At 46.4% G+C, this 17,873-nt stretch overlaps 1 protein-coding gene across 3 annotated transcripts in view; it reads right to left on the minus strand.

Moving 5' to 3' along the window:
- The window catches only part of CAND2 (cullin associated and neddylation dissociated 2 (putative)), a 34,161-nt gene extending 28,264 nt beyond the window's left edge, over window positions 1-5,897 (minus strand). Inside the window, exons 1-2 of one of the 3 annotated variants that reach the window (XM_025449389.3) lie at window positions 4,952-5,080; window positions 4,091-4,241 (exon numbers count right to left, since the gene is read on the minus strand). Coding sequence is in view for 1 of the 3 variants with exons in the window: in XM_025449385.3 (XP_025305170.1) it covers window positions 4,952-5,019 (68 nt within the window). In the remaining 2 variants the exon portion in view is untranslated. Of the gene's footprint in view, window positions 1-4,090; window positions 4,242-4,951; window positions 5,104-5,768 lie in introns of those variants that run through there. The other 2 variants (XM_049097656.1, XM_025449385.3) reach the window with 2 other exon arrangements.
- Between the last annotated feature and the right edge of the window lie 11,976 nt (window positions 5,898-17,873).

A 17,873-nucleotide genomic window follows, 5' to 3' on the forward strand; every position in this document is an offset into this window, starting at 1 on the left:
AAAGACCAGTGGTTAGACCAGTTTGGTTTGCCACCAAAACTGTAGGTGGCATCAGAATCACCTACAGGGTTTATTAGACATTGCTGGGCCCCACCCCCAAGGTTTCTGGACTCAGATCTGAGCCAGGGGCCCTAGAATTTGCATTTCTAACAAGTTCCTGAGGGGCAGGGACCATACCCTGAGAACTCCTGCCCTCGGCCATGCTGATGGGCCACAAGCATAACTTAGACATTGATGTCAACAGCTGACCAGTCCCCAACCACGGCTCCCTGACCCTGAGGTGGTCCAGACCCAAGTGCTACCCATGACAGGTGGCCAGACCCATGTGGCTTGATCCATGTCCTGAGGATTGAAATTGCGGTGGGATTATGAACAGGAAGGCCATGAGCTAGGGCTGCAGGAGCATGATGGTTCCTGCCAAGATTAAGAGGGCAGAGCAGCCTTAAACTGGCAGCCCTCAGCTGTGCCCACCTTGCAGGTGTTTTTCAAAAATTCTATTTATCAACATTTAGAAACTGGGAAAGTTGATGTAAAAGTTCTAATTCCCAGATTCTCTTGAAAATAGAATTTTTTTTAAAAGATTTTATTTATTTATTTGAGAGAGAGTGCAAACCATGGGGGAAAGGCAGAGGGGGAAGAAGTAGGCTCCCCACTGAGCAGGGAACCCAACATGGGGCTCGATCCCAGGACCCCAGGATCATGACCTGAAGGCAGACGTTTAACCGACTGAGCCACCCAGGTGCTCTGAAAATAGTCTTTGACTACAACTGGGCCAACATCCCCTGGTGACAATAACTGGCTGGTCAAAGCATGGCTGCCCTCAGCAGGTAGGACACTATCTCCAATGGAGTAGGTTCCCATGAGGCCCACTGCACCCATTCACTGGGTCCTGTAGGGACTTGAGAGGAGAGACCGGAGGGGAATGCTGGAGCAGCAAGGAGAGATACGGCAAAGTTAGGGCCAGAGAGTGGCAGCCCCAGAGGAAGCCTCCAGGTTTTGCTGACCCACCAGGCCACCCTGCCTCCTCATACCAGCCTTGCTTTTGGGCTTGACCTCACTCTACTAACAAGAGCCCTACCAGCTCCTCCCAAGCCTCCTGTGGCAAAGTTGATCACAGTCAGGAGTCCAGTCTCATCTCTGCAAGCTCAGACCTGCTGCTTGATGTCATGGGGAGACCCAAGCACCCTGGTACCAAGAGGGCACCTGTCGATGTCACTGCTGTTTATTTTTAACAGCTGGGATTAGCCTCACGCTGCTGAGAGAGGGAAGGAGACTGGGCTGGAGGTCAAGAGGGAATGGGGGCTGACTGTGCCCACCTCTGGGCCTGGTCATCACAGGAGAAGCAGCCAAGGTAAGGTGAAGGAGGAGGTTTGCATCTGAGCCAGGCCATGGCCTAGGTCTGCCCAGCTGCAGGGACATTCTGAGACAGCAGGCAGGGTCTCTAAACTGCATTTCTGCTGCAGTTCATGGAGACCCAGCTCGGTCTGGTAATGAGTTCCTTTGACCAAGATGAGCTTCCTGTCACTGTCTTTCTTCTCTGTTGAACTCCTATTCAATTGTCAAGGACCCAGCTCAAATGTCCTAGCCTCAGGAATGACTCTTCTGCCACCCTGCCCTACCCCCAACCCACACTCTCTAATCACATCTGGTTCCCCTGGATAAGATTCTCTCAGAGCACTCTGCATTCCTCATCAGAATACTCTTCAAAGTGCATTGTCAGCTTGGTTAGCAGTGTGTCTCCTTATTAGAATATGAACTCACAGGGGCCCATCAGGTTCATCCCTGGGACTCCAGACCCAGCAAAGAACAGGTCTGGAGAGGGCCTGGAAGGTAGGGTGAGGGCAGGAGGAAAGGCAAGGGAAGAGCCAGCCCTTAACAGCCAAGCAGCTGTGGAAACCCAAACTCAGAAACCAGCACTTCTGAGATATGCCTCAGCATTTCAGACACCCCCGAGTTCCTGCAAATAACCAGCTCTCAGAGAAAGAAAGCTGTATTATGCCTTTGTACGTGGTGGTGGCAGTGGGGGCAGTGGGGCAATTACAGCAAAGCATGTAATTTGGTAGATAAGAGCTTGAGCACTAAGTTTGGCTTTTTTTTTTCCTTAAGATTTATTTATTTATTTTAGAGAGAGAGTACAAGCAGGGAGAGGGGCGGAAGGGGAGAGGGAGAGAGAATCTCAATCAGACTCCACACACAGCGCGGAACCTGACACAAAGCTCCATCCCTGGGATCCCTGGGTGGCGCAGCGGTTTGGCGCCTGCCTTTGGCCCAGAGTGCGATCCTGGAGACCCAGGATCGAATCCCACGTCGGGCTCCTGGTGCATGGAGCCTGCTTCTCCCTCTGCCTCTCTCTCTCTCTCTCTCTCTGTGACTATCATAAAAAAAAAAAAAATTAAAAAAAAAAAAAAAAAGCTCCATCCCTGTGACCCCGAGATCGTGACCTGAGCCGAAATCAAGAGTCTGATGCTTAATCGACTGAGCCACCCAGACGCCCCTGAAGTTTGGCTTTCAGTAAATATATAGGTCTTGCCACTTATGAACTGGGTGATCTTGGGCAACTGACGCCTCTCTGAGTCTCAGTTTTCCACCTATGAAATGAGAATTTTCTTTGCCCCACCTCATAATATCTTTGGGAGGACAACCAGGTCTTACCATGAGGCAGATGGGGAAACCAGGCCCAGAGGGGCTGCAGGAACTGCCCAAGGTCACACAGTAGGTTGGGAGGAGACTCAGCACACCAGTCAGGTCTCCTGGTTTCTCAACAATTACTACTGTGTTTTTGAAAAATGATTTCGGAATTCCTCCGAGAGCCCTCATTTATCCATATGGTTGCTGGAGTCTTGAGTGGGAACTGAGCAGCCTCCTACCCACAGAGGGACAACGGGGATCAAAGGCTTTCTTGACCCTACCTGGGACCCCCACTTGCAGTCACCACCTGCCTCCAGAAGCCAGAGGGCATGGTTTCAGTTTCATTCCAGAGAAACCCTAGAGGCAACTCAGCTGAAACACTTAGCCACATGGGCACCTGGACAGTTGGTCAGCAGGACCCAGCCTTCCTGGTATTTGGACTTTAAAAATAGATACCATTCTCACATGCTTGGGGTGGTTTTAAGTGTTCTCCAGCAGAGCAGGCTGAAAGGGCTGCTCAGGCTCTAGTTGGCAGGACCAACTCTCCCTCTTCTGGAGACTTGGACCTGGGGACCAAGAGACAGGGGTGCAAATCCCCTCAGCCACTAGCTGGCTATGTGACCTTGGGCAAGTCACTTCACCTCTCCGAGCCTCTGGAGAACAGGAAGGACAATAACTAGCACCCCAGCAGCTGGGTAGACTAAATAAGACTGCACAGCAGGGAACCTGGCAGCCAGAAAACACTCACTGAGCACCTCCTGTGTACCAAGAACAGGCTCTGGGATGCAAAAAAGAAGCACACAGTTCTGCTGCTGGGGTTCTGAGGATCTCAGGGCTAGAAGTTAGATGCAGTTAGAAATATGAGGTGGGGGATGCCTGGGTAGCTCAGTGGTTGAGTGCTCAGGTCATGATCCCAGAGTCCCAGGATGGAGTCCCACATCCGGCTCCCCACGGGGAGCCTGCTTCTCCCTCTGCCAATGTGTCTGCCTCTCTCTCTGTGTCTCTCACGAATAAATAAATAAAATCTTAGAAAAAAGAAAGAAAGAAAGAAAGAAAGAAACAGGGGAGGTGCCCAACCCTGCCTGGATGTCAGGAGGCATCCCAAAGAGGTGACAAATGAGTAGGAGCTACCCAAGTGGAAGGAGGAAATGAAAGAGGGGTGAGGGGTTGTAGTAAGGAATGGGAAGAGGGCAGGGCAGATTTCTGATGTGCATGGAACGGAAAGTGTCAATTTATTAAGCACCTATCTGGTGCCAGCCGCTGATCTAAGCATCGCACTTGTATTACCTCTTTTCAAACTTGCACCAACCCTCTGAGGCCCGTTTTCTTACGAGCCCATCTTACAGAAACACGAACAGTAGGTGGTTGGGGGCGGGATCTGAATCCAGTGCAGTGGTTCTAAAGCTCTCCTAGAGGCTCCCCAGGGGTGCTGAGGACCAGGAGGGGGGAGCCTCAATCTCACCTGTCAGAGGGCTGGCTCAGATGGTCTCGCTAAGATCTCAGCCCCTGTGTTAAGACTGGCCTAGATTCGGACCCCACATCCTCCACCTCATAGCTCTGGGACGGCAACTGGCCCCTCGGTGACTCTGAGCCTTGCTTTCCCCATCTGTGAACTGGGGATAAAGTGCCAGAATGTTCAGTAAGGGGGCTATGTTGGTTTCTGTGGGCTCCCAGGGGCCAGAGCTGGCGGTGTGACCAGAGCCAATCCCATCGCTGCCCCCCACACACCCCTCACACCCCGGGCCTCAGTCTCCCCCTGAGGATGACAGGGTTGGAGGAGAGGTTTCCTCCATCCTTTCCAGCTCTGTTCGGGTGTGGCTCAGAGGGGAACAAAGAGAAGGGGAGTGGTACCCAAAAGCTAAAAGCCCCCACCCCAACCACAGCCTACCGGTGCCTGAAGAGCCACTCAGCGCAGCCCCTCCAGGGAGGGCAGGGGAGAGGAAGGGAGGGGGGAGGGCGTCCCGACGGGGCGCAGGGGGGAGGCGGGAGGTGACTTTGAGGAGAGGGCGGAGCTGAGGGTGCAGGGGCGCCGCGGGTAGCGGTGTCGGGGTCGTGGGCCCGGGAAGGGGCTGGGTCTCCGTGTCGGGAAGAAGAGGCGGGCGCTGGGATCCCCAAGGGGGGCCGAGGGCTTCACCGCGGGTTGGGGTGCGGGGCCCGGGCCCGGGGAGAGAGGGAAGGCGGAGGGAGGCGGGAGGGGAGGCGCTGGGGCTCCGACCCGGCAAACTGAGGCAGGCGAGGAGCTCGGCGCGACGGGCGCAGGGGCGGGCGAGGCGGCGAGGGCGGGGCGGCACGTGGGGGTCGGGCGGGCGCGGCGGGGGCGCACCTGAAGTCCTTGTCGCTGGACGTCATCTTCTCCAGGAGGCTGGAGATGTGGAAGGCGGCGGTGCTCATGGTGGCTGCGCGCCGCGGGGCCGCCGGCGGGAGCGAATATGGCTGCGCGGGCGCCCCCTCCCCCGCCTCGCGGCGCGGGCTGCGCTCACCGGACAGAAATAGCAGCCCCCGCCCCGCCGGGGTGGCGCCGCGCTCGCGCCTGGGCCGGGGCGGCCGCGGGGGGCGGACGGGGCCTGCGACAGGCTCTGCGGGCTCGCCCCGGGCCCGGCCCCGGCCTCGGCCTACGCTCGCGGGCGGCGCCGGCTTGCACACCCCCGGGGACGGGGAGGTCACTGCCTCTCCCCGGCAACCGCCTCCCTGTGACTCCTGGGGGTCCCGACCCCGGTTGTGTGGCACGCGCACGGGATCGGAGGGTCTCAGGTTCGAATCCCGCTTCTCCGCGTTCCCCTGTTACGTAGCCTGGGCCAAGTGGCTTTGCGTCTCCGAGCCTCAGCGTTTCCATAGGTGCCGTTCGAGAAGCGGGAGCTGCAATTAGTGTAGGTCAAGCCAAAGCGCTCCCCCTGCACCCCACATCTCATGCTGGCCTGCCTCACAGACGGACGGGCAGGCTCTGAAGACTGTACCCGGCCACCAGGCCCCTGCTTGCCATCCCCTACCCTCGAGCCACGGGACCAGTTTCCTCATTTTACAGAGATGCAGCTGAGACCCAGAGAGGCAGAGAGGCTTACTAAAGGTGGAACAGCCAGGGGATCCGAGATGCAATCAGGACTGACCCTAGATCCCTCAGTGCCTTGGGCAACGACCCTTACCCCTTACGTGAAGCTCTCCACGCCTTCTTCACAGTTGGGTATAAGCTCAGGACTGGAAGATGTGTAGGAGCACAGAAGAGCCCTGTGCCTCTCTACGTAGCCAGGAAGCTCCTGGCTCTTAAGAAAGGGAATAGCATGTGCTTTGCAGCAAAACAATCCTGGATTCAAATCCCTACTAGGCTGATTCCTGGCTGTGTGGCCTTGGGATAATAACACAACCTCTCTACACTGTTTTTCTCACCCAAAGATGAAGATTAAAAATATCTTTATAACACACTTATTGGGTAGCCGGGTTCTAGACCAGTGCTGTCCAACAGAATTTTCTTCATTGTTGGAAATTTTCTTTGTGAAGGCCAGTTAGCTCAATTGGTTAAAGCATAGTGCTCAGAAACCGAGATCTGGAGCTGAGCATGCTCATTGCTTGCCATGTCCTTTCTTCTAGGTGCTCTCTGCAGGCAGAGTTGTGAAATATATGTATGTCTACTAATCCCCATATACACACATTGATCTATATGCTATGATCTGAATGTTTGCATCTCCCCAAAATCATGTGTTGAAATCCTACCCCCCAAAGTGATGGTATAAGGAGGTAAGGACTTTAGGAGGTGATCGGGTCATGAAGGCAGAGCCCTCATGAATGAGATTAGTGTGCCTTATGAAAGAGACTCCAGTATAGAGTTGCTATGTTGTACACCTGAAACTAATGTAACATTGTATGTCAACTATATTTCAATAAAAAATAAAATAAAATAGGAGCACCTGGGTGGCTCAGTCAGTTGGGTGTCAGACTCTTGGTTTCAACTCAGGTCATGATCTCATGGGTTGTGGAGTCAAGCCCCATGTCTGAGCTCCATGCTCAGCAGGGAGTCTGTTTCAAACATTTTCCCCCTCTGAGTGCCCCTCTACCCACTCACCCTCTAACTCTCTCTAAAATAAATAAATGTTTAAAAAGATATATAGGGACACCTGGGTTGCACAGTACGACTCTTGGTTTTGGCTCAGGTCGTGATCTCAGGGTCATGAAATGGAGCCCTACATCAGGCTCCATGCTCAGCGCTGAATCTGCTAGGACTCTTTCTCTCTCTCTCTCTCTCTCTCTCTCAAATAAATAAATAAATCTTTAGCAAACAGGGACACCTGGGTGGCTCAGCAGTTGACATCTGCCTCTGGCTCAGGGCGTGATCCTGGTACCGGGATCCAGTCCCACATCAGGCTCCCCACCGGGAGCCTGCTTCTCCCTCTGCCTATGTGTCTCTTCCTCTCTCTCTGTGTATCTCATGAATAAATAAATAAAATCTTAAAAAAAAAACTCTTTAGCAAACAAATAAATAAAATCAATAAAAGAGACCTCAGAAAGATCCCTCACCCCTTCTACTGTAGGTGGACTCAGTGAATATGGCTGTCCCTGAACCAGGAAGCAGGCTCTCACCAGACACTAAATCTGTTAGTGCCTTGATCTTCGACTTCCCAGCCTCCAGAACTGTGAGAAATAAATTTCTCTTGTTTAGAAGCCACCCAGTGTATGGTATTTTGTTATAGCAACCCTAATGGACTAAGACATTGTATTTATAATAAACACCATGAGTTCATACTGATGTGATTTCAATCCATCACCACAGGCAGGGTTCATTCTAGCCTTCTCCCTTTCCTTTTTTTTTTTTCTTCTTTTTAAAAAAATTTAGATTGAGGTATAATTGGCATATAACATGTTGATTTCAGGTGTAGAACATAATGATTCAATATTTGTTTACGTTGCAAAATAAGCACCACAAGTCTTAACATCTGTCCCCATACATAGTTACAGAAAAAATTTTTTCTCATGACAAGAACTCTTAAGATCTACTCTCTTAGCAATCTTCAAATATGCAATACAGTATTATTAACTGTGGTCACCAAGCTGTATGTTATATTCTCATGACGTATTTATTTTATAACCGGAAGTTTTTATCTTTTGATCACCTTTGCTTGTTTCTCCTACCTCCCTAGGCGCCCTGCCTCTGGCAACCACCAGTCTGTTCTCTGTATCTGTGAACTCAGTCTTCCAGGGCTAATGATTTCTGTGTGCGAACCCACTAAGCTGGTTATTCAGGAAAGTCAAAAGGCTGCTCCAGTGACAAACCCGCCACCCCTGGGAGGCAGAGCTGACACCTAATAGAGTGAGCAGCACAATAGGTGCCTTCCCCCTTTCCCTATATGTAACTTCTTTCTTTGACGGTAATAAATGTTTCTCTTGGGATGCCTGGGTAGCTCAGTGGTTGAGTGTTTGCCTTTGGCTTAGGTCATGATCCCAGGGTCCCGGGATCGAGTCCCGCGTCAGGCTCCCCGCAGGGAGCCTGTTTCTCTCTCTCTGTGTCTCTGCCTCTGTGTTTCTCGTAAATAAATAAATAAAATATTTTTTAAAAATGTTGCTATTGGGGACCCCGGGTGGCCCAGCGGTTTAGCTGTATACATATACATATACATATACAGTATCTTCAGAATTGCTAACCTTTACTCCTGTGAGAAATTAATTTACTTTTTTCACCTGAGCCATAAATGAGTTCTAACTGGCTCACAAACTCACGCAAAAAAGCTCAAGAAGAAACAGGATTTAGAGCAAGACTGTAGGGAGTTATGCTCTACCTTCTTGAGGGTAGAGTATCTACTTTTATTATTTTAAATTCTTCTGCACTAGATATTTGTTTATTCTCTCCCATTTATTTATTTACCCAATTATTTATTTATATCAATATGGACCTATGGATATTTATTTTATACTCTGGGTTATAATCTGGTACTACTCTATTTTGTTGCTCAAATTATTTTAGCTTTGGCCATTGAGAGTTTCAGTTGGTTCTTGTGTCCTTTTGACATACCCTCATCAGCATATGTGTGTGTCTTTAATTAATTGTAACCTACTCCAACAATGAGAAACCTGGCTCCCACCATCAGTCATCCATTTACCTAATTGTTCATTTCCAGTGTATATGTATAAAAATATTAGAATTGTTAACCTGGGGCAGCCAGGGTGGCTCAGCGGTTTAGCGCCACCTTCAGCCCAGGGCCTGATCCTGGAGACCTGGGATCGAGTCCTGCATCAGGCTCCCTGCATGGAACCTGCTTCTCCCTCTGCCTGTGTCTCTGCCTCTCTCTCTGTGTGTTTCTCATGAATAAATAAATAAAATCTTTAAAAAAAAAAAAATTGTTAACCTGTATCTCCAGAGGAAACAATTTGATCAAGTAGAGTACTATGTATATCTTCTTTTGCCTTTAGTTTTGTGGCTTCCACTCACTTCCAAAGGATTTAGGTCAGCACCCTTCTCCCCCACTCTGTTGGTTGTTGCAAACATTTATAATACGGTTAGATCACTTTGTCACATTCTGCATTCCATCCTCAAATCCCCTGAACCTCCTAAATGGTTTTCTAAAATTTGAATATATTAAGATTCATCCTTTGTGCTATAAAGTCCTGAGTTTCAAGAAATAGTGTCATGTATTCAGTATCATATAGAATAGTTTCATCATCCCAAAAAAAGTCTCTGTGCTCCACCTATTTACTCCTCTTCTTTCTCCTGGATCCATTGACAGTCACTGATCCTTTTTACAGTATCTATAGCTATGCCTTTCCCAGAATGTCATTTAGGTGGAATTATACAGTGTGTAGCCTTTTCGGATTGGCTCCTTTTTTTTAATTTTAAGAATTTAAAATTCACCATGTCTTTTTGTGGCTCAATAGCTCATTTCTTTTTATTGCTGAATAATATTTGGTTGTATGGATGTACCATAGTTTGTCCATTCACCTATTAAAGGACATCTTTGTTGCTTCCAGTTTTTATTTTATTTTATTTATTTATTTAAAGATTTTACTCATTCATGAGAGACACAGGCAGAGGGAGAAGCAGGCTCCATGCAGGAAGCTCAATGTAGGACCTGATCTCTGGACCTTGGGATCACGCCCTGAGCCAAAGGCAGATGCTCAACCTCTGAGCCACCCAGGTGCCCCATGCTTTCAGTTTTTAGCAATTATGAAGAAAGCTGCTATAAACATTCACATGCAGGTTTTTGTGTGGACACGAGTTTTCAAATCAATGTGTAGATACCTAGGAGTGGGGTTGCTGGATCATATGCTAAGCTATATATTTCTTTATAGGAAATTTCCAAAATGTCTTCCAAAGTGCCTGAACCACTTTGCATTCTCACCAAAAATAAACGAGAGTTCCATTGCTCCACATCCTCACTAGTATCTGGTGGTGTTAGTTTTTGGACTTCGGCCATTCTGATAGTCACCTTGCACTATATCATTGTTGTTCCAATTTGCAATCTCCTAATGACAACAATGAACATTTTTTATATGCTTATTTGCTATCTCTGTATCTTCCTCCGTGAGGTGTGCTCTTACTGTTGAGCTTTAAGAGTCTTAAATTTATATATGTTTGGATACAAGTCCCTTACTAGAAATGTGACTTGCAATTATTTACTCCCAGTCTGTGGTTTGTATTGTCATTCTCTAAATAGCATGTTTTGCAGAGCAGTAGGATTTTTTGTTTGTTTGTTTTTAAAGATTTTATTTATTTATTCCTGAAAGACACACACAAAGAGAGAGAGAGACACAGGCAAAGAAGAAACAGACTCCTTGCGGGGAGCCCGATGCAGGACTGGATTCCCAGACCCAGGATTATGCCTTGAGCCGAAGGCAGACACTCAACCGCTGAGGCACCCAGGCGTCCCATGGTTTTACTTTTAATAAAGTCCCACTTAGTAATTTTCTCTTTTGTAGATCATGCTTTTGGTGTTATATCAAATAACTTATCACCAAACCCAAGCTCATATTGATTTTCCTCCAATATTTTTTTCTAGATGTTTTATACTTTTATATGTAGGCCATGATTAATTTCAGGTTAATTGTTGTGAAAGGTACAAGGTCTGTATCTACATTTATTTTTTGCATGTGGGCACACCATTGTTCCAGTGCCATTTCTTGCAAAGACTATCCTTTCTCCATTGAATTGATTTTGCACTTTTGTCAAAGAACAGTTGACTATATTTATGTGTGTCTATTTCTGGGCTCTCAGTTCTGTTCCATTTGTTCTATTTGTCTGTTCTTTCTCCAATACCATACTCTCTTGACTACTGTAGCTTTATAGCAAGTGTTGAACTTGTGAGGTAGGATCAGTCTTCTGACTTTGTTGATCTTTATTACTGTTCTGTTTGAGGTCTTTTGCTTTTCCATACAAATGTTAGAATCAGTGTGCCAATGCCTGTAAAATAGTTTGCTGGGATTTTTATTAGGATTGTTTTGAACCGATAGATCAAATTGGTGAGAATTGACATCTGAACTGATTCTTTTTTCAGCCATGTCCAGTCTACTAATGAACCCACCAAAATTATTCTTTACTTCTACCATAGTGTTTTTGATTTTAGTGTTTCTTTTTCATTCATTGTTACAAGCCCTTAACAATGTTAATCACATGTATTTTAAATACTCCGTCTGATATTTCCAACATCTGTGTCATATCTGTCTGGTTCTGAGGCTTGCTTTGTCTCTTCAAGCTGTTTTTTTTCTCATCTCTTAGCATGCATTTTGATTTTTTTGTTTTTGAAAGCCAGACATGATGCTTTGGTGAATAGGAACCAAGGTAAGTAAGGGTCTAGTGTAGGAATTTATGTTAATTTGGCTAGGAGTTGGGCTTGCTTATTTTTATCTGTAGCTATAGCTGCTAGAGGCTTCAAATTCTTCTAGTGTCTTTGTTTTGATCTTCCCTGTTGACTTTGGGCTTCCCTAGATTCTCCTCCACAGAGAGAATCTGCATCATACAGCTCCTTCAATGATAATCTACTGTTATTATTCTGGTCCCTGTTGTGGCATGGCGAAGGGTGAAAGAAGAGAAGTGATTTATAATCATATGATTTTTTAAAAGATTTTATTTATTTGAGAAAGACAGATGTAGTGAGCAAGAAGGAGACAGAGAAGCAGGCACCCTGCTGAGCAGTGAGCCTGACTTAGGGCTCTATCCCTGAGATCATGACCTGAGCTGAAGGCAGACATTCAATTGACTTATAATTTAATCTCAGTATTTCACTGCACCTGTGTCCCTGGGCTGTGAGTCTTGTGCACGTTTCTTAGTTTTATTCCTCCACTTTAGAACATCTAGCAAGATCTGTCCTTGCCCTGCTAGGTGGGAGAAATGTCTTTGCCCTAGATGGGATAAGGATTGGTAAAGTCTTTTTCCCTGGAGAGCAGGTGTTTGTTATGGAGAATACTCTGGGTGTATTTCACAGTGGTTACCCTTTGCCTCTTCTTGTCAGAACCAGAAAGAGAGCTCTCTTGGCCCTTCACTCTGAGAATTTAGTGAGATTCCCAGAGGTAAAACTCACAAAAGTATGGGGTACCCCTTAAGACCGTGGCCCTCAAAAGTTTCTCACTCTTGTGCTAGTTCACACACAGCCTCTGGCAATTTTTAAGATTACCATCTAAGGATTCCTATCAGTTTATGACTCCTAGTGGCTTTTGCTCTAGGTAAGCAGATCTCAGCTGTGACTTTTATTATTATTCTGTATGGTAGGAGATACAAGTCTAATTTTATGTTTTTCCCAAATGGTGACCCAGTTGCCCTAGCACCATTTATTAAAAAGTCCACAAATATAAAGGAGTAATACAAGGTAGTTTATTTGTAATTTATCTGTATCTTGATTATGGTGGTAGTTACATGATTTTTTAAAAATATTTTATTTATTTATTCATGAGAGACACAAAGAGAAAGGCAGAGACACAGGCAGAGGGAGAAGCAGGCTTTCCTGAGGGAGCCTGATGTGGGACTTGATTCCAGGACCCCTGAGCCAAAGGCAGAAGCTCAACCACTGAGTCACCTAGGGGCCCCTAGTTACATGAATCTATACATGGGTTAAATGCATAGAAACCGTGCACACAACTCAACACATGTAAAGTATTATAAAAGCGGAATAAGGTGTGTAGTCTAATTAATGGTATTGTACTGATGTCAATCTGGCTTTGCTATTGTACTACAGTTATATAAGATGTAAGCATTGGGAGAAACTGGGTGTATCTAGGGAAGCCCAAGCTGTATTATTTTTCCTGCTTCCTGTGAGTCTATAATTTGTATCAAAATAAAGTTTTTAAAAATCCATCTCTGCCATTAAGATTCCTAGATTGAATTTCTTATAGCCCAATTTGTTCAAGTGGCAAAACTAGTCCATTTATATTCGTTACAATTACTGATATGGTTGGTGTACCTTTATCCTCACTTATATTCTATTTTGTGTAATTTACCCTACCTTTTCTTTGCTATTTCCTGCTTTATTGATTAAATTTTCTTTGTCCCTTCCTTTTTTCCCCTTTGATGGAAGTTGTGCATTCTATTTCACTAGTTTAGGGATTATCTTTAACATTTTAACAGATGAAATTGATTTAATGAAATCCAAATTTAATTTATAAGTTAATTAATAGGGCAGCCCGGGTGGTTCAGCAGTTTAGCACTGCCTTCAGCCCAGGGCGTGATCCTGGGGTCCCAGAATCGAGTCCCGCGTCGGGCTCCCTGCATGGAGTCCACTTTTCCCTCTGCCTGTGTCTCTGCCTCTCTCTGTGTGTCTCTCATGAATAAATAAATAAAATCTTTAAAAAAATAAGTTAATTAATACCTCTACTCACATCCTGAATAATACAAGTATCTTACAATATCTTAACTCCAATATCTCCAGGCTGCTGTGTATCATTGTTTATTATAAATTTGAATTCTACCTTGTATTTATACATCTCAAGTTATGTGCTATTTCAGAGAACACTTAGATTTACCCATGTTTACCAATTCTTTTTTTTTTTTTTTTTTTTTAAGATTTTATTTATTTATTTATGAGAGACAGGCCCTGGGCTGAAGGCGGCGCTAAACTGCTGAGCCACCCGGGCTGCCCACCAATTTCTTTACAATTTCTTCTTTGATTCTTTCCTTCCTTCTGTGTTCAATTTCTTTTTTCTCTTATTTTTTTAAAGATTTTATTTATTTATTCATGAGATACACACAGAGAAAGAGACAGAGAGAGAGGCAGAGGCAGAGGCAGAGGGAGAAGCAGGCTCCATGCAGGGAAAGGAGCCCGTCATCGCAGGACTCCATCCCAGGTCCCCAGGATCACTGTTTGGGCTGAAGGTGGCGCTAAACCACTGAGCCACCCAGGCTGCCTTTCTTTTTTTCTTGATATAGGAAATCATGAAGTTTTTTTTCAGCCAAAATCTGGGAATGATAAATGTATTCATTCTGTCTGACAACATCTTTGCCCTTAAATATTTAGATGGATTTAGAATTCTAAGTTGATAGTTACTTTCTTTCAGCACTTTGAAGATATGATTCATTATTTTTTGGTTTATATTGTCTCAATTTACATGTCTGCTCTCACTGTAACTAACCTTTCCATTAGTACCTCATGGTCAAATGTTGCTACTCTGACTCCTGCCATCACCTCCACATTCTAATTGGAGTATATACTTTCATTTACAATCTATTGGCCACACACAGGTATTAGAGGACTAGAAAATGTAGTCTATTCTGGCAGCCATGTGCCAGGTATTACTCTAGAATAGGGGTCAGAACTGGTTCATTCCTGAACTTTCCACCAACAGGTACCCCATAGGTATCTGAAGATGGGTTTCATCAACCAATCTTCCTCCTCATACGGGCCCATGGTCAGGGCTTAAAGTGTTGCCTGAGGAGAAGACCCAGGCAGCAGAACCAGCCTCTTCCCCCCAGACACAGCCCTCTGCCCAGAGGTTATTTCTCTTGGTCCTGTGAGGAGGTCAGGCTGCTCCCCCTAGGTCCCACTTCTGTTTGGATCTCAGCAGGGCTCTCTGCCCAGCTCCTGGCATTCCATGTTGTAAGATCCCAGGCCATTTCAGAGGGGACCTGGATGAATTCTTTCACCTTCTATTGCAGAATTAAAAAGAAACACTTATTGGAAATGCCTGGGTGGCTCAGTTGGTCAAATGTCTGCCTTTAGCTCAGGTCATGAGCTCAGAGTCCTGGCATTGAGTCTGGGCTCCCTGCTCAGCAGGGGAGTCTGCTTCTCCCTCGGCCTCTGCACCACCACCTCCTGCTTGTACTCCCCCCCTCCCCGCCCCGCAAATAAATAAAATCTTTTTAAAAATAAAATAAAAAACACTTATTGCACACTCCCACACACGTTGTCCTGTGGGTAGGTGACTTCTCCATTTGCCCTCTGAAGAAGATGAGGCTCAGAGAGGTTAAGCAATTTGACTAAAGTCACACAACCAGCACCAGAACTCAAACTGAGGTCTTCTAGCTCTCAGTTCTGGCCTATTTATAAGACTAAACTTCTTTCTGAGATGGAGAAAGGTGTTTGTGGCTTGAAGAAAACAAGATTGAATTCTTGTTCTCTCACATAATTGAGGAGTAAGTGAGGCAGGCAGGTTTCTGGGAAAGGGTGTCAGACTCCCAACCATGGCGGGGAAGCCAAGGACCAAAGGGAGTGTTCCTTGGAGTGTTTGCCAGGTAGTCAGGCCATCTGCAGGGCACAGGAGGTTATAAAGGCAAGCTGATTAGAGATACAGCTTAGAGCAACTACTTTGGGGGAAGAAAGAGCTAAGTTTGAGTACCCTCTAGCTGTGTGAGCTTGGGCAGGTGACTCAATCTCTCTGTGCCTCAGTTTCTACATTTATCAAATGGAAATAATAGCACCCACCTTGGGAGGTAAAGATTTTAGTAGAATACCTGGCGCATGGCAAGCCTGCACTAAATGGTAGCTGTTAGTTTTTGCTGTTTTATTATCATGACACCTAGTAGGGGAGACAGACACTGACGTGTGATGGCTGAGGGAAGTATTATGGGGACACAGGAGAGAGGGGTCGGACGTCTGAATCAGGCCTTAAGGAGCCAAGTACATCCTCCAGGCAGACCACCAGGCTGCCATTCCAGACACACAAGCTTGTATCTCCGCATCCTCAGACTTCATCATTGGCCATCCTGGGCCTACCCCTCAGGCCCACAGGACAGGTGCGTCGTGTGACATCTGAGCTTGAGCTCAGTCCAGACAGTATTTTCAAAAGAGTCAGTTTCCAGAGTTCTTAGAATTCCGTGGCTGAAGGCACTGTCTCCTCCAGCAGACACAAGCTATTTGCAAACTCTTGGTCTTAGATCTCAAGATGCTCTCAAAGCTTCCTTTTTAAAAATCTTCCTCCCATGGGCAGCCTGGGTGGCTCAGCGGCTTAGCACCGCCTTCAGCCCAGGGCCTGATCCTGGAGACCCAGGATCAAGTCCCACATCAGGCTCCCTGCATGGAGCCTGCTTCTCCCTCTGCCTGTGTCTCTGCCTCTCTCTCCCTCTCTGTGCTTCTCATTAATAAATAAATACAATTAAAAAAAAAAAGAACTAAAAATCTTCCTCCCTCCCTTCCTCTCTCCCTCCCTTTTCCTTTTCCTTCCTTTTGTCCTTTCTTCCCTTTCTTTCTCCCTTCTGCCTCTCTTCTTTACATTCTTTCTTTCTGTCATAGGGGTTAACAACTCACACTTCTCTATTTACAGAGATTGTTGAACCCCTCCTCGAGAACATGACTGTACTTGAGGGTCAGACAACACCGGGGTGGGTTCACAGTTCACAGCTGGAGGTTCCAGGATGGTGTCTCTAGCTAGCAGTCTCCCAGTATCTAACTGCTGAATGCCTCCACATGGGTTCAAACAAAGACATGGAAGCACAGTCCAGACACTATTGAAGAGCAGCATAGGGACGCCTGGGTGGCTCAGTGGTTGAGTGTCTGCCTTGGGCTCAGGTTGTAATCCAGAAGTCCTGGGATCAAGTCCTGTATCAGGCTCTCTGCAGGGAGCCTGCTTCTCCCTCTGCCTATGTCTCTGCCTCTCTCTGGGTCTCTCATGAATAAATAAAATCTTTAAAAATAAAATAAAATAAAAGAACAGGATAACCTCTCTGATACTGTGGAATGTGGGCCCAGTGACACACTGTATTCTTAAAGACTTATGATGGTGACTTCAAACACACACAGTAGAAAGGACTGTATAATGAACTCCCACCTACAAGTCACCCAGCTTCCACTCTTATCAATATTAGCTAATGGTGATTCCTCTCTCCCCCTCCCACATTTTACCCATTGCTGGAATGCTTTAAAGCACACCCCAGACACAGTGTCACATCACTGGTAATCATTCTGCATCACCAACAGATCACATTGTTTTTACATAACAGATGTGTTATCATCACACCTAACAAAAATAACAATGAATCTTTTTTTAAAATTTTGTTTATTTATTCATAGAGACACAGAGAGAGAGAGGCAGAGGCACAGGCAGAGACGCAGGCAGAGGGAGAAGCAGGCCCCCTACAGGAAGCCCGACGCGGGACTTCGATCCCAGGCCTCCAGGATTACACCCCAGGCTGCAGGCGGCTCTAAACCGCGCGCCACTGGGGCTGCCCAAAATAACAATGAATCTTAAGTAATCGAATATTTAATTTGTATTCAAATTTCCCAGATTGTGTCAAAGATGTCCGTTTGCATTTAGTTTCTTAGAAAAGTATATTATCACTCTGCTGCTACAAATAGGGAAACTGAGGCTGCCCTCCCACAAAGTCACAGAGTTAGTAAATAACAGATCTATTTTATATGGAAGACACTGTCTTAGATTTTTACTCTGTACTGCTGACTCAAAGCTTCAAAAGCCCTAAGAAAGAGAGAGAGGAGGGATCCCTGGGTGGCTCAGCAGTTGAGCATCTGCCTTCAGCCCAGGGCGTGATCCTGGAGTCCTGGGATCGAGTCCCACATCAGGCTCCCTGCATGGAGCCTGCTTCTCCCTCTGCCTATGTCTCTGCCTCTCTCTCTCTCTCTCTCTGTCTCTCTGTGGCTCTCGTGAATAAATAAATAAATAAATTTAAAAATAATAAAAATAAAGAGAGAGTGAAAGGGAAGAGTGAGGGAGGGAAGGAAGGAGAGAAAAAAAGAAGGAAGGAAGGAGAAAGAGCAGCCACTGCCATCTGGAAGCTGGCCTGGTGCTCACAATTGGGCCATGCTATTCTCTGCCAGGACACAAGCAATTTCATGGAACACCAACCTTGTATAAGATCCCTCTGGGGCCATGATAGAGACAAAGCAAGGCCA

This window comes from Canis lupus, chromosome 20, assembly GCF_003254725.2.
Source record: "Canis lupus dingo isolate Sandy chromosome 20, ASM325472v2, whole genome shotgun sequence".
Taxonomy (NCBI): Eukaryota; Metazoa; Chordata; class Mammalia; order Carnivora; family Canidae; genus Canis; species Canis lupus.